Below are 17,070 nucleotides of genomic sequence, written 5' to 3'. Positions count from 1 at the left end.
TATTGTTATTATTACTCATAGAAGTAGAGTATTGTTATTATTACTCATAGAAGTAGAGTATTGTTGTTATTATTACGTTGTCGTAGTCGTCCTTGTTGTGATGTGACGTCACATCTGCTCGACCAATCACGTTCGACGTCATTGCCTCCTGAAAGTTTCTGAACCTGGATTCAGTACCACTTCCTGACCGGAGTCCAGATTTAGTTCCAGGAACTCGTCTCCGAAGAATCTGATCCCCAAACATTAACGAGTTCCTTTGTTCCAGTACGTCGTCCGGTCAGAACCGGTCCTCCCAGTGGACTGGTGTGGTCCCGTAGGAACCGGTCCTCCCGGTGGGCCGGTGTGGGCCCGTAGGAACCGGTCCTCCCTGTGGGCCGGTTTGGTCCCGTAGGAACCAGTCCTCCCAGTGGACTGGTGTGGTCCCGTAGGAACCAGTCCTCCCAGTGGGCCGGTGTGGGCCCGTATGAACCAGTCCTCCCAGTGGACTGGTGTGGTCCCGTAGGAACCAGTCCTCTCAGTGGGCTGGTGTCGTCCCGTATGAACCGGTCTTCCCTGTGGACTGGTGTGGTCCCGTAGGAACCAGTCCTCCCAGTGGGCTGGTGTCGTCCCGTATGAACCGGTCTTCCCTGTGGACTGGTGTGGTCCCCGTGAGCTGGTATCAGTGGAGGTGTGGGTCAGTGTGGGACAGGATGTGAGGCAGAAGTGGCGGGGCTGGCTGGTGGTGGGAGGCGGGGCTTCGGTACAGGTAGAGGTCCAGAGTGGGCGGGGCAGGAGGGTACAGGAAGTGGGTAGGTAGGAACATCCTGCCAGCTTCAGCCAGCAGCTCCAGACCAACAGCTGACTGACGCTTCCACTTGGTTCTGTGAGAGGAAACAACATCAATATTTATATTAGAAAACGTTCGTGATCAAATGTCTTGTTAACACAAGTTAACATCTTGTTAACACAAGTTAACACCTTGTTAACAAAAGTTAACATCTTGTTAACACAAGTTAACATCTTGTTAACACAAGTTAACATCTTGTTAATACAAGTTAACATCTTAACACAAGTTAATAACATCATGTTAATACAAGTTAACATCACATTAATACAAGTTAACATCTTGTTAACACAAGTTAACATCACGTTAATACAAGTTAACATCTTGTTAACACAAGTTAACATCACGTTAATACAAGTTAACATCTTGTTAACACAAGTTAACATCACGTTAATACAAGTTAACATCTTGTTAACACAAGTTAACATCTTGTTAACATCTTGTTAACACAAGTTAATATCTTGTTAACAAAAGTTAATATCTTGTTAACACAAGTTAACATCTTGTTAACACAAGGTAACATCACGTTAATACAAGTTAACATCTTGTTAACACAAGTTAACATCACGTTAATACAAGTTAACATCTTGTTAACACAAGTTAACATCTTGTTAACATCTTGTTAACACAAGTTAATATCTTGTTAACAAAAGTTAATATCTTGTTAACACAAGTTAACATCTTGTTAACACAAGGTAACATCACGTTAATACAAGTTAATATCTTGTTAACAAAAGTTAATATCTTGTTAACACAAGTTAACATCTTGTTAACAAGTTAATATCTTGTTAACATCTTGTTAACACAAGTTAATATCTTGTTAACAAAAGTTAATATCACGTTAATACAAGTTAACATCTTGTTAACACAAGTTAACATCTTGTTAACATCTTGTTAACACAAGTTAATATCTTGTTAACAAAAGTTAATATCTTGTTAACACAAGTTAACATCTTGTTAACACAAGGTAACATCACGTTAACACAAGTTAACATCTTGTTAACAAGTTAATATCTTGTTAACACAAGTTCACATCTTGTTAACACAAGTTAATATCTTGTTAACAAGTTCACATCTTGTTAACACAAGTTAATATCTTGTTAACTTAAGTTAACATCTTGTTAACACAAGTTAATATCTTGTTAACACAAGTTCACATCTTGTTAATACAAGTTAACATCTTGTTAACACAAGTTAACATCACGTTAATACAAGTTAATATCTTGTTAACTCAAGTTAACATCTTGTTAACACAAGTTAATATCTTGTTAACACAAGTTAACATCACGTTAATACAAGTTAACATAAGTTAACATCACGTTAACACAAGTTAACATCACGTTAATACAAGTTAACATCTTGTTAACACAAGTTAACATCACGTTAATACAAGTTAACATAAGTTAACATCACGTTAACACAAGTTAACATCACGTTAATACAAGTTAACATCTTGTTAACACAAGTTAACATCACGTTATTCATACAAGTTATTATCTTGTTTGTACAAAAGCCTAACAAGTTATATTTTCTTCTTCGTAGAAGAAAGTTATCTTATTTATTCAAGTTATTATCATCTATGCAGAAGTTATTATTTTTGTGCACACATTTACTTCATTCATATAGATTATAAGTATAACTAATAACACAAGATAAAGTATTAGCTACTCCGACCTCCAGCCAATCACAGAGCAGGACCGTCTGTGGGCGTGGAACAATAAAAATAAATAAATGAATAATAAATAATAAATAAAGAACCAGTGCTGCTCTCTGTGATTCTGAGATTCTGCCCTAAAAGCTCCAGATTTGTTTCTGCATTAAATATTAATCATTAATTACAGAACACACTGCTGAATTATTGATCGCAGCGCGTTCATTATTAATCAGGAGACGTCTCACGTGTGTCCGTCCACAGACGACTAAAATAATATTTATTATTCTCTTCTGCTATTAAATTGGTGTTTTTATTAATATGACGTAATATTTTACTCTCTTCTTGTATCAGAACTTTTATGTTTTTATTTTTATTTTTATTAATATTTCTGGGACAGTTAAACTATTCTTCTATATTATACAGTTATTATATATTATTGAGATTACAGACATTTACTGTTACCATGGTTACCGTCTACAGCTGCTGAATGGACCTCCAGGTGGAACCATGGTTCTGGAATATTTACCTCCGGTTCTGGTATCAGGTCTAGTGGTTCTGGTACCAGGTCTAGTGGTTCTGGTACCAGGTCTTGTGTGTTATGTTACCTCTGGTTCTGGTACCAGGTTTAGTGTGTGTTATGTTACCTCTGGTTCTGGTACCAGGTCTAGTGTGTTATGTTACCTCTGGTTCTGGTACCAGGTCTAGTGTGTTATGTTACCTCTGGTTCTGGTACCAGGTCTAGTGTGTTATGTTACCTCTGGTTCTGGTACCAGGTCTAGTGTGTGTTATGTTACCTCTGGTTCTGGTATCAGGTCTTGTGTGTTATGTTACCTCTGGTTCTGGTACCAGGTCTAGTGTGTGTTATGTTACCTCTGGTTCTGGTATCAGGTCTTGTGTGTTATGTTACCTCTGGTTCTGGTACCAGGTCTAGTGTGTGTTATGTTACCTCTGGTTCTGGTACCAGGTCTAGTGTGTGTTATGTTACCTCTGGTTCTGGTATCAGGTCTAGTGTGTGTTATGTTACCTCTGGTTCTGGTACCAGGTCTAGTGTGTGTTATGTTACCTCTGGTTCTGGTACCAGGTCTAGTGTGTGTTATGTTACCTCTGGTTCTGGTACCAGGTCTAGTGGTTCTGGTATCAGGTCTAGTGTGTGTTATGTTACCTCTGGTTCTGGTACCAGGTCTAGTGTGTGTTATGTTACCTCTGGTTCTGGTATCAGGTCTAGTGTGTGTTATGTTACCTCTGGTTCTGGTACCAGGTCTTGTGTGTTATGTTACCTCTGGTTCTGGTACCAGGTCTTGTGTGTTATGTTACCTCTGGTTCTGGTACCAGGTCTAGTGTGTGTTATGTTACCTCTGGTTCTGGTACCAGGTCTAGTGTGTGTTATGTTACCTCTGGTTCTGGTACCAGGTCTAGTGTGTGTTATGTTACCTCTGGTTCTGGTACCAGGTCTAGTGTGTGTTATGTTACCTCTGGTTCTGGTACCAGGTCTAGTGTGTTATGTTACCTCTGGTTCTGGTACCAGGTCTAGTGTGTGTTATGTTACCTCTGGTTCTGGTACCAGGTCTAGTGTGTGTTATGTTACCTCTGGTTCTGGTATCAGGTCTAGTGTGTGTTATGTTACCTCTGGTTCTGGTACCAGGTCTAGTGTGTGTTATGTTACCTCTGGTTCTGGTACCAGGTCTTGTGTGTTATGTTACCTCTGGTTCTGGTACCAGGTCTTGTGTGTTATGTTACCTCTGGTTCTGGTACCAGGTCTAGTGTGTTATGTTACCTCTGGTTCTGGTACCAGGTCTTGTGTGTTATGTTACCTCTGGTTCTGGTACCAGGTCTAGTGTGTGTTATGTTACCTCTGGTTCTGGTACCAGGTCTAGTGTGTGTTATGTTACCTCTGGTTCTGGTATCAGGTCTAGTGTGTGTTATGTTACCTCTGGTTCTGGTACCAGGTCTAGTGTGTGTTATGTTACCTCTGGTTCTGGTACCAGGTCTTGTGTGTTATGTTACCTCTGGTTCTGGTACCAGGTCTAGTGTGTGTTATGTTACCTCTGGTTCTGGTATCAGGTCTAGTGTGTGTTATGTTACCTCTGGTTCTGGTACCAGGTCTAGTGTGTTATGTTACCTCTGGTTCTGGTACCAGGTCTAGTGTGTGTTATGTTACCTCTGGTTCTGGTACCAGGTCTAGTGTGTGTTATGTTACCTCTGGTTCTGGTACCAGGTCTTGTGTGTTATGTTACCTCTGGTTCTGGTACCAGGTCTAGTGTGTGTTATGTTACCTCTGGTTCTGGTATCAGGTCTAGTGTGTGTTATGTTACCTCTGGTTCTGGTACCAGGTCTAGTGTGTGTTATGTTACCTCTGGTTCTGGTACCAGGTCTTGTGTGTTATGTTACCTCTGGTTCTGGTACCAGGTCTAGTGTGTGTTATGTTACCTCTGGTTCTGGTACCAGGTCTAGTGTGTGTTATGTTACCTCTGGTTCTGGTATCAGGTCTAGTGTGTGTTATGTTACCTCTGGTTCTGGTACCAGGTCTAGTGTGTGTTATGTTACCTCTGGTTCTGGTACCAGGTCTAGTGTGTGTTATGTTACCTCTGGTTCTGGTACCAGGTCTTGTGTGTTATGTTACCTCTGGTTCTGGTACCAGGTCTAGTGTGTGTTATGTTACCTCTGGTTCTGGTACCAGGTCTAGTGTGTGTTATGTTACCTCTGGTTCTGGTACCAGGTCTAGTGTGTGTTATGTTACCTCTGGTTCTGGTACCAGGTCTTGTGTGTTATGTTACCTCTGGTTCTGGTACCAGGTCTAGTGTGTTATGTTACCTCTGGTTCTGGTACCAGGTCTAGTGTGTGTTATGTTACCTCTGGTTCTGGTACCAGGTCTAGTGTGTGTTATGTTACCTCTGGTTCTGGTACCAGGTCTTGTGTGTTATGTTACCTCTGGTTCTGGTACCAGGTCTAGTGTGTTATGTTACCTCTGGTTCTGGTACCAGGTCTAGTGTGTGTTATGTTACCTCTGGTTCTGGTACCAGGTCTAGTGGTTCTGGTACCAGGTCTTGTGTGTTATGTTACCTCTGGTTCTGGTACCAGGTCTTGTGTGTTATGTTACCTCTGGTTCTGGTACCAGGTCTAGTGTGTTATGTTACCTCTGGTTCTGGTACCAGGTCTAGTGTGTGTTATGTTACCTCTGGTTCTGGTATCAGGTCTTGTGTGTTATGTTACCTCTGGTTCTGGTACCAGGTCTAGTGTGTGTTATGTTACCTCTGGTTCTGGTACCAGGTCTAGTGTGTGTTATGTTACCTCTGGTTCTGGTACCAGGTCTAGTGTGTGTTATGTTACCTCTGGTTCTGGTACCAGGTCTAGTGTGTGTTATGTTACCTCTGGTTCTGGTACCAGGTCTTGTGTGTTATGTTACCTCTGGTTCTAGTACCAGGTCTTGTGTGTGTTATGTTACCTCTGGTTCTAGTACCAGGTCTAGTGTGTGTTATGTTACCTCTGGTTCTGGTATCAGGTCTAGTGTGTGTTATGTTACCTCTGGTTCTGGTACCAGGTCTAGTGTGTGTTATGTTACCTCTGGTTCTGGTACCAGGTCTAGTGTGTGTTATGTTACCTCTGGTTCTGGTACCAGGTCTAGTGGTTCTGGTATCAGGTCTAGTGTGTGTTATGTTACCTCTGGTTCTGGTACCAGGTCTAGTGTGTGTTATGTTACCTCTGGTTCTGGTATCAGGTCTAGTGTGTGTTATGTTACCTCTGGTTCTGGTACCAGGTCTTGTGTGTTATGTTACCTCTGGTTCTGGTACCAGGTCTTGTGTGTTATGTTACCTCTGGTTCTGGTACCAGGTCTAGTGTGTGTTATGTTACCTCTGGTTCTGGTACCAGGTCTAGTGTGTGTTATGTTACCTCTGGTTCTGGTACCAGGTCTAGTGTGTGTTATGTTACCTCTGGTTCTGGTACCAGGTCTAGTGTGTGTTATGTTACCTCTGGTTCTGGTACCAGGTCTAGTGTGTTATGTTACCTCTGGTTCTGGTACCAGGTCTTGTGTGTTATGTTACCTCTGGTTCTGGTACCAGGTCTAGTGTGTGTTATGTTACCTCTGGTTCTGGTACCAGGTCTAGTGTGTGTTATGTTACCTCTGGTTCTGGTATCAGGTCTAGTGTGTGTTATGTTACCTCTGGTTCTGGTACCAGGTCTAGTGTGTGTTATGTTACCTCTGGTTCTGGTACCAGGTCTTGTGTGTTATGTTACCTCTGGTTCTGGTACCAGGTCTAGTGTGTGTTATGTTACCTCTGGTTCTGGTATCAGGTCTAGTGTGTGTTATGTTACCTCTGGTTCTGGTACCAGGTCTAGTGTGTGTTATGTTACCTCTGGTTCTGGTACCAGGTCTAGTGTGTGTTATGTTACCTCTGGTTCTGGTATCAGGTCTAGTGTGTGTTATGTTACCTCTGGTTCTGGTACCAGGTCTAGTGTGTGTTATGTTACCTCTGGTTCTGGTACCAGGTCTAGTGTGTTATGTTACCTCTGGTTCTGGTACCAGGTCTAGTGTGTGTTATGTTACCTCTGGTTCTGGTACCAGGTCTAGTGTGTGTTATGTTACCTCTGGTTCTGGTACCAGGTCTTGTGTGTTATGTTACCTCTGGTTCTGGTACCAGGTCTAGTGTGTGTTATGTTACCTCTGGTTCTGGTATCAGGTCTAGTGTGTGTTATGTTACCTCTGGTTCTGGTACCAGGTCTAGTGTGTGTTATGTTACCTCTGGTTCTGGTACCAGGTCTTGTGTGTTATGTTACCTCTGGTTCTGGTACCAGGTCTAGTGTGTGTTATGTTACCTCTGGTTCTGGTACCAGGTCTAGTGTGTGTTATGTTACCTCTGGTTCTGGTACCAGGTCTAGTGTGTGTTATGTTACCTCTGGTTCTGGTACCAGGTCTAGTGTGTGTTATGTTACCTCTGGTTCTGGTACCAGGTCTAGTGTGTGTTATGTTACCTCTGGTTCTGGTACCAGGTCTTGTGTGTTATGTTACCTCTGGTTCTGGTACCAGGTCTAGTGTGTGTTATGTTACCTCTGGTTCTGGTACCAGGTCTAGTGTGTGTTATGTTACCTCTGGTTCTGGTACCAGGTCTAGTGTGTGTTATGTTACCTCTGGTTCTGGTACCAGGTCTTGTGTGTTATGTTACCTCTGGTTCTGGTACCAGGTCTAGTGTGTTATGTTACCTCTGGTTCTGGTACCAGGTCTAGTGTGTGTTATGTTACCTCTGGTTCTGGTACCAGGTCTAGTGTGTGTTATGTTACCTCTGGTTCTGGTACCAGGTCTAGTGTGTGTTATGTTACCTCTGGTTCTGGTACCAGGTCTTGTGTGTTATGTTACCTCTGGTTCTGGTACCAGGTCTAGTGTGTTATGTTACCTCTGGTTCTGGTACCAGGTCTAGTGTGTGTTATGTTACCTCTGGTTCTGGTACCAGGTCTAGTGGTTCTGGTACCAGGTCTTGTGTGTTATGTTACCTCTGGTTCTGGTACCAGGTCTAGTGTGTGTTATGTTACCTCTGGTTCTGGTACCAGGTCTAGTGTGTGTTATGTTACCTCTGGTTCTGGTACCAGGTCTAGTGTGTGTTATGTTACCTCTGGTTCTGGTACCAGGTCTAGTGTGTGTTATGTTACCTCTGGTTCTGGTACCAGGTCTTGTGTGTTATGTTACCTCTGGTTCTAGTACCAGGTCTTGTGTGTTATGTTACCTCTGGTTCTGGTACCAGGTCTAGTGTGTTATGTTACCTCTGGTTCTGGTACCAGGTCTAGTGTGTGTTATGTTACCTCTGGTTCTGGTACCAGGTCTAGTGTGTGTTATGTTACCTCTGGTTCTGGTACCAGGTCTAGTGTGTTATGTTACCTCTGGTTCTGGTACCAGGTCTAGTGGTTCTGGTACCAGGTCTTGTGTGTTATGTTACCTCTGGTTCTGGTACCAGGTCTAGTGTGTGTTATGTTACCTCTGGTTCTGGTATCAGGTCTAGTGTGTGTTATGTTACCTCTGGTTCTGGTACCAGGTCTAGTGGTTCTGGTACCAGGTCTTGTGTGTTATGTTACCTCTGGTTCTGGTATCAGGTCTAGTGTGTGTTATGTTACCTCTGGTTCTGGTATCAGGTCTAGTGTGTGTTATGTTACCTCTGGTTCTGGTACCAGGTCTAGTGTGTGTTATGTTACCTCTGGTTCTGGTACCAGGTCTAGTGGTTCTGGTACCAGGTCTAGTGTGTGTTATGTTACCTCTGGTTCTGGTACCAGGTCTAGTGTGTGTTATGTTACCTCTGGTTCTGGTACCAGGTCTAGTGTGTGTTATGTTACCTCTGGTTCTGGTACCAGGTCTAGTGTGTGTTATGTTACCTCTGGTTCTGGTACCAGGTCTTGTGTGTTATGTTACCTCTGGTTCTAGTACCAGGTCTAGTGTGTGTTATGTTACCTCTGGTTCTGGTACCAGGTCTAGTGTGTGTTATGTTACCTCTGGTTCTGGTACCAGGTCTAGTGTGTGTTATGTTACCTCTGGTTCTGGTACCAGGTCTAGTGTGTGTTATGTTACCTCTGGTTCTGGTACCAGGTCTAGTGTGTTATGTTACCTCTGGTTCTGGTACCAGGTCTAGTGTGTGTTATGTTACCTCTGGTTCTGGTACCAGGTCTAGTGTGTGTTATGTTACCTGCGGTTCTGGTACCAGGTCTTGACCTGGGTGTCGCTGAGCTGCAGGGACCCAGCCAGCTCCATCCGGTCCTGGACATTCAGGTACTTCTGGTTCTGGAAGCTTCTCTCCAGCTTGGCCAGCTGCTGGTCGCTGAACGCCGTCCGGGCTTTACGAGGTTTCTTCAGACGGTCCGGCACCGGTTCCGAGGCCCCGCCCTGCACTGAGTGATGACAGGTAGGATGACATCACACCAGAGCTGTCAGCTGATTGGTCAGTGCCCTCATTATTACTGATCTCCTGGACTCGGTTTCATAATATATTATATATATATATATATAAATATATATATATATATATATATAAATATATATATTTATATATATTTATATATATATATATATATAATATAAACGTCTGATCTGAAAACATTCAGGAAATATTCTATATTAAATATTATATATATAAACTGGAAAAACAAAGTTAGTAAACTTGTGTTTGGTGGATTATCTCTCTGTTGTATCAATGCTAATGGTGATGCTAATGCTAGTGGTCATTGTATTTTACATGGTTGAAAGCCTGTTTATTTACCTTCACAATGATGTCACACTTGTAAGGATCATGTATTTGTGGGATGAGCAGCACAGCTGATGATGTGGGGAGCCCCGGTGCCGATGGTAAACAGTGTATTCTCCTGTTGGTGTTGACTCTTGTTGTGAGTTGTTTGGTGGATGATTGAACTCTCTATCAGTAACAAGGAACAAACAAGACATATTGATTGATTGAATCCACCGTCAGGAGCCTCAGTAGCGGTGGAAGATCCATACGCAGCCACAACAGCCTGGCACCTCCTCCTCATGCTGGTCACCAACCTGGTCACACGTTGCTGTGGGATGGCGTTCCATTCCTCAACCAGGATTGGTTGCAGGTCAGCCAGCGTGGTTGTGTTGGTCACTCTAACACGTTCAGCACGCCCAAGCTGATCCTACAAGTGTTGAATTGGGTTGAGGTGTGGACTCTTGGAGGCCGTTCCATTCTCTCTCCTCCCACATTGTGGAGGTAGTCTGTGATAACCCTGGCTCTGTGGGGGGGGGGGCGTTGTTTCTTGGAGGATGAAGTTAGGTCCCAGATTGTGGAGATATGGGATCACCACTGGCTGCAGAATCTCATCCTGATATCTCCCTGCATTGAGATGGCCTTCAATGATGACAAGCCTTGTTTTACCAGTGAGGGAGATGCCCCCCCCCCACACCATGACACTGCCCCCACCAAAAGCTGTTACTCCATCGGTGCAACAATCAGCATAGCGTTCTCCACGTCGTCTCCATACTTTGACCTGCCGTCCAACTTTGGCAGACAGAACCTGGACTCATCACTGAACATGACATTCCCCCACATGTTCAGGTTCCATTGTCTGTGTTGTCGACACCAGCGCCAACGGGCCTGACGGTGAAGGGCAGTCATTGCAGGCTTCCTGGTAGCCTTATGAGAATACACTGTTTACCATTGGCAGAGCATTTTGGAACATTGTTCTTGGGCGCTACCCACATAATCAGCTGTGCTGCTCATCCCACAAATACATGATCCTTACAAGTGTGACATCATTGTGAAGGTAAATAAACAGGCTTTCAACCATGTAAAATACAATGACCATTAGCATTGATACAACAGAGAAATAATCCACCAAACACAAGTTTAACTACTTTGTTTTACCAGTATATATATATATATATATATATATATATATGTATATAAGTATACATGTATGTATATATATATATATATATATATATACATACATTAATAATAACAATAATAATTTTTCATTATTATTGTTATTATTATTATTATTACATGAAGAAGAAACTCAGGAAACTCAAAACGAAATAAAATGACAATGAATAAATAAATAAATATGTAAATTGTCCTTCGGCGGCGGAACTCTGATTATTATTATTTTAATAAAAACCTGAAGACATTTTTCACATTTTAAAACGAGTTTTACATCAAAATGAGTGAATTAAATACCGTTTATAATAATAATAATAATAATAATGATCATAATAATGATAATAATAATAATAATGATAATAATAGTAATGATGATGATGATGATGATAATAATAATAACTCAATTTAATAATAATAATAATAATAATGATAATAATGATAATAATAATAATAACTCAATTTAATAATAATAATAATAATAATAATGATAATAATAATAATAATAATGATAATAATAATAATAACTCAATTTAATAATAATAATAATAATAATAATAATGATAATAATAATAATAATAATAACTCAATTTAATAATAATAATAATAATAATAATGATAATAATAATAATAATGATAATAATGATAATAATAATGATAATAATAATAATAATAATAATGATGATGATGATGATGATAATAATAATAATAACTCAATTTAATAATAATAATGATAATAATAATAATAATAATAATAATAATAATAATAATAATAATAATAATAATAATGATGATGATGATAATGATAATAATAATAACAACTCAATTTAATAATAATAATAATAATAATAATAATAATAATGATGATGATGATGATGATAATGATAATAATAATAACAACTCAATTTAATAATAATAATAATAATGATAATAATAATAATAATAATAATAATAATAATAATAATAATGATGATGATGATGATGATAATGATAATAATAATAACAACTCAATTTAATAATAATAATAATAATAATAATAATAATGATGATGATGATGATGATGATAATGATAATAATAATAACAACTCAATTTAATAATAATAATAATAATGATAATAATAATAATAATAATAATGATGATAATGATAATAATAATAACAACTCAATTTAATAATAATAATAATAATAATAATGATGATGATGATGATAATGATAATAATAATAACAACTCAATTTAATAATAATAATAATAATAATAATAATGATGATGATGATGATGATGATAATGATAATAATAATAACAACTCAATTTAATGATAATAATAATAATAATAATAATAATAATAATAATAATAATAATAATAATAATAATGATGATGATGATGATTGTAGGAGCCAAATATTGAGAAAGGAGTAGTTGAATTCCTTATTATAAGAGAAACATTATGTTGATAGTAATTGGTATTTTTGCCCCATGTGGCCAACCACAGCATTGAATTGTTTATAAATTTGGCACCAGTTGATGCCGTCATCCTGATTTAGTATCAGCTGTGGAGAGCGCAGCTGTTTAAGGACGCCAAGAGCCGAAATAGTTTTTTAACGGGCTTTAATATAGTTTGTTAATTTCAATAAGACAAAGTTTAAGTTAATCTTTTTTCTTTACTTTGGGTTGCCGCGGCATATCCTGTTTGGGTTGGTTTATGTAGTTTAACACACACGCACACACGCACACACACAAAGGCTGCAAATCAATCATATGCATCCAATGGCAGAAAGGACATCTAACCGTGAGTAAACCCATGAATGAGCGCAACTTTATTTAGTAGATGCCTTGTTGACACGTTTTCTTGGCGAAAGAAATATGGCTTAGAATAGAAATAAGAAGGAAGCCATAATATTAGTTAAAAAACTTTCAAATGTGCGACGTAGTGGAACGAAAAAAGGAAATTACATCGGGATGGAAGGAGTGTGAGATCGGGAAAACAGCGTGAAAGAAGATGAAGAAATGTTTGTGATGAACTGCATGGTGTAGCCTGTTAGTATGGCTGAAGAGGATGAATTACACGGACCTGAAAGTGTTCAGGCGGTGCGCGCAAAGCGCGAGAGAAAACTCACCTTAAAAGCCGCAGAAGCTGCTTTATTTAAACAGAAAAACGCAAGAAGAGCGGCGCTGGCAAAGTTGACGAGCAAAATTAATGTAATAGAGCCACTTCTTGGCACGTATGACAACCTGAGTGATGTCAAACGTTATACGAGTGTATTTTGCAAGTTGTTAACTGCGTTTGCTGCGCTGCATCAGACGGTACAAGAATTATTGCCTGATGATGAAAAGGAGCGTGATCATAGATATTGGTATTTACCAAAACATGCTAATAACAAAGATTTCAAAAGAAAGGTGGAAAAATGGATTGAACGTGCTCCTCCTGTGGAAAATATAATGCAGTCTCCTGAAAGTGAGAAAGAAAATGAAAATGCTTCAGTTACATCGAGAGGCAGCAAAGCATCCACTAGCTCCTCAATACGCAGAGAAGCAGAGGCCAAGAAAGCTGAGTTGCTTGCACGTGCTGCTGCATTAGAAAAGAAAATAGAATTGGAAAAAGAAGAACTTGACTTGAAAGCAAGAAAGGAACGCCTGTCTATTGACACGGATATTGCTGTCGCTGAAGCAAGAATTCAAGCAATGAACATAATGGATAATGAATTGCAGCAGTTTCCCATTGCAACAGCTGAAGATCAAATGAATGAATATTTTGAATCTGCTCAGCTGGCTTCATTCCCACCTATAGAAAAGGCAGATATGGAATCTGAGGATGATGATGATGATGATGACGATGACGATGAAGATGATGACAATCCTGATGATGATGGAGATGATTCAGAAGAGGAGGATGAATATAAATGGGAGTCTTTAAAGGGCAAAGGATCTAAAATTTCAGCAAAGTCGAAAGGAACTAAAAATGTCACAAATTATTTACCTGTTGAACAAAAGAGAGACACTTATACAAGACGAGACATGGATGGATACCGCACTGTATCTAACAAACGCTCATCATTTAAAGGTACCAGAAACAGTTTGGTTGGTGTCATGCAGAAACAAAACATGATAACAGACATGCTAATAAATGAACAGAGACTTGCAGCCTTACCATCTAGAGAAATTCCTGTGTTTAAAGGAGACCCGCTTAAATATATGAACTTTATGAGGACATTTGAACAGTGCATTGAAGAGAGAACAAGCAGTAACCAAGACAGACTGCTCTTTTTGGAACAGTTCACTGAAGGACAAGCAAAGTCACTTGTTAAAAGCTGTCAACACATGGAAACAGGAAAAGGCTACAAAGAAGCTAAAAGGCTGTTACAAAAACATTATGGCAACGAAATCCTCATCGCTCATGCATATCAGGAGAAAGCTCTCAATTGGAGTCCTATAAAGGCGGAGGACAGCAAAGCTTTGCATTCATATTCACTGTTCTTACGTGGCTGCTGTAATGCTATGGTAAACATCAATGCTCTAAAGGAAATGAATCATGCTACCAACATGAAGTGTGTGGTAGCAAAGCTCCCATATAAGCTACGGGAGAGATGGAGGACAACAGCTTATGACCACTATGAACGCAGCAAGAAAAGAGCCCAGTTCCAACAACTGGTTGAGTTTGTTGAAAGACATGCAAATATCGCTATGGATCCATTGTTTGGTGATTTGCAAGATGGTTTACCCAAAAGGGACAGTAAAGTAACCAAGGACTCTAAGCCGAGAATTGCTCCAGCTTATAAAAGAAGTCACCATAGCAACTTCAAACAACTCAGTTCTCGCTCCCAAGTCAAACACTCCTGCGAGTCCTCCCAGCTTAACACGAGTTCTACAACCTTGTCCATACTGCAATGCAAATCATGGATTAGAAACATGCATGAATTTTGGAAAAATAAGTCATGCTGACAAGATCTCCTTCCTTAAAGGAAAAGGCATATGTTTTGGCTGTCTCACCAGAGGGCATCTTAGTAGAAACTGTCAGAAAAGATTGATCTGCAAAGAGTGTACTCTCAGGCATCCAACAGTCCTACATATGCGAAGACGGACATTTGAAAATCCAGTAAAGACAGAGAAAGCATCTGTAAGTGCACTAGTCTCTTTGGACTCCAATGCTTGCACGGGGGCCGGTAACACTCAATTAGTCCCACTTTCTGTGATACCTGTTCAAGTAAAGGCATTAAATTCAAATCTGATAATACAGACACATGCATTCTTGGATCAAGGAAGCTCTGCAACCTTCTGCACTGAAGCCCTTAGACAGCAGTTACAAGTCCAAGGAAAGAAAACAAGAATCCTGTTGCGCACTATGGGTCAACAGAAAATAGTGGGAAGCAGTGTGCTCAAAGGCCTTGAAGTGAGCGGTCTTGATGGAGAGGAATTTTTACAGCTCCCTGAGACATACACTCAGGATGAAATTCCAGTCACGAAAGAGCATGTAATCACTGATGCCATGATCAAAAAATGGCCCTACCTAAAAGAGGTCCATATACCACACATTGATGCAGACATTGGGCTACTCATAGGAATGAATGCACCAAAGCTTCTAGAACCACAGCAAGTTATCAACAGCCAAGGCGATGGGCCCTATGCCGTCAGAACCGCCTTAGGATGGGTGGTAAATGGCCTTTTGGATAACCCGTCTAATGAAAAGAATCCAGTCATCTATGCTAATCGCATTTCAGTATCTAACCTGAGTGATTTGCTATTACAGCAGTATAACCATGACTTCCCTGAAAAAGCCTATGAAGAAAAAAACGAGATGTCGGTGGAGGACAAAAGATTCATGGGGATAATGGAAAGGGCTGAAAACAAGGATGGACACTATCAGCTACCATTGCCCTTTAAAAAGGACGAAGTTAAAGTGCCTGATAATCGTCAAGTGGTCCAGCAGCGTGCATCATGCCTGAAACGAAAGTTACAAAAGGATACAAAGTTAAAAGAAGAATACACCGCCTTCCTGCAAGGGGTCATAGAAAAAGGTCATGCTGAAGCTGTACCAAGGTCGGAGCTTAAAAGAAACGATGGAAAGGTGTGGTATATACCACACCATGGCGTATACCATCCCAAGAAGGAAAACATCCGTGTTGTGTTTGACTGCTCCGCCTCTTTCAATGGATTCTCACTGAATAATGAGCTCATTCAAGGTCCAAACTTAACCAGCACCCTCATAGGTGTCTTGTTACGTTTCAGGAAGGAGCCTGTTGCTATGATGGCTGACATAGAAGGTATGTTCCATCAAGTTAGAGTCACACCAACAGACAAAGACTTCCTGCGCTTTCTATGGTGGCCAGGAGGTGATTTCCACCAAAGCCTTGAGGAGTACAGGATGACAGTCCATTTGTTTGGAGCTACGTCATCTTCAAGCTGTGCTAGCTACGCACTCAAAAAAATTGCAGAGGACAACAAGGATAAATTCTCTGCTGAGGCCATCGGCACTGTAATGGACAACTTCTACGTTGATGATTGTCTTAAGTCCGTGTCCACAGAAAGACAAGCAATAGCACTCTGTAAAGAACTCTGCAGACTCTGTGCACAAGGTGGATTCCATCTCACAAAATGGGTGAGTAACAGCAGAGATGTTTTGGCTTCTATACCCAAAGAAGACAGAGCAAAAGAAATAAAGAGCTTGGACTTGGACTCAGAAGACCTTCCCATTGAACGAGCTCTTGGAATCCAGTGGTCAGTGGAAGATGACAAGTTTACATTCAAGGTTGCACTTAAGCAGCAAGCCTGTACTAGAAGAGGCATTTTGTCGGTCGTAAGCTCTGTTTACGACCCTCTTGGATTTATAGCACCATTCATCTTCACTGCAAAGCTAATCTTGCAAGAGCTCTGCAAGCTAAAATATGGATGGGACGAAAAGGTCCCAGATGGTTTCATTCAACCATGGCAAAGGTGGCTTGCAGATCTTCATACGGTTGAGAACTTCAGCATTAGCAGATGCATTAAACCACCAAGCTTCGACAAGATAAAATGGGCACAATTGCACCATTTTTGTGACGCGAGTGAGCTTGGCTATGGAACAGTGTCCTACCTGCGGCTCACCAACACACAAGATCAAGTGCATGTAGCATTTGTGATGGGAAAAGCCAGAGTAGCGCCCCTCAAGCAGATTACCATACCACGGATGGAGTTGACTGCAGCCATGTTAGCAGTACGTATGGAGAGGATGTTAACCTCAGAGCTACATCTG

At 40.4% G+C, this 17,070-nt stretch overlaps 1 protein-coding gene across 1 annotated transcript in view; it reads right to left on the bottom strand.

The window, feature by feature from the left end:
- Positions 1-17,070, bottom strand: part of LOC141770089 (barH-like 1 homeobox protein) — a 30,258-nt gene continuing 13,188 nt past the window's right edge. Inside the window, exons 2-3 of the mRNA XM_074639754.1 lie at positions 9,140-9,341; positions 1-860 (exon numbers count right to left, since the gene is read on the bottom strand). Coding sequence (XP_074495855.1) covers positions 659-860; positions 9,140-9,341 — 404 coding nt within the window. The 3' untranslated portion in view covers positions 1-658. The remainder of the gene's footprint in view (positions 861-9,139; positions 9,342-17,070) is intronic.

Source organism: Sebastes fasciatus, chromosome 6 (genome assembly GCF_043250625.1).
Source record: "Sebastes fasciatus isolate fSebFas1 chromosome 6, fSebFas1.pri, whole genome shotgun sequence".
Classification (NCBI taxonomy): Eukaryota; Metazoa; Chordata; class Actinopteri; order Perciformes; family Sebastidae; genus Sebastes; species Sebastes fasciatus.
Note: the sequence above shows the minus strand (reverse complement) of the source record. Positions and strands in the feature narration are given on the sequence as shown.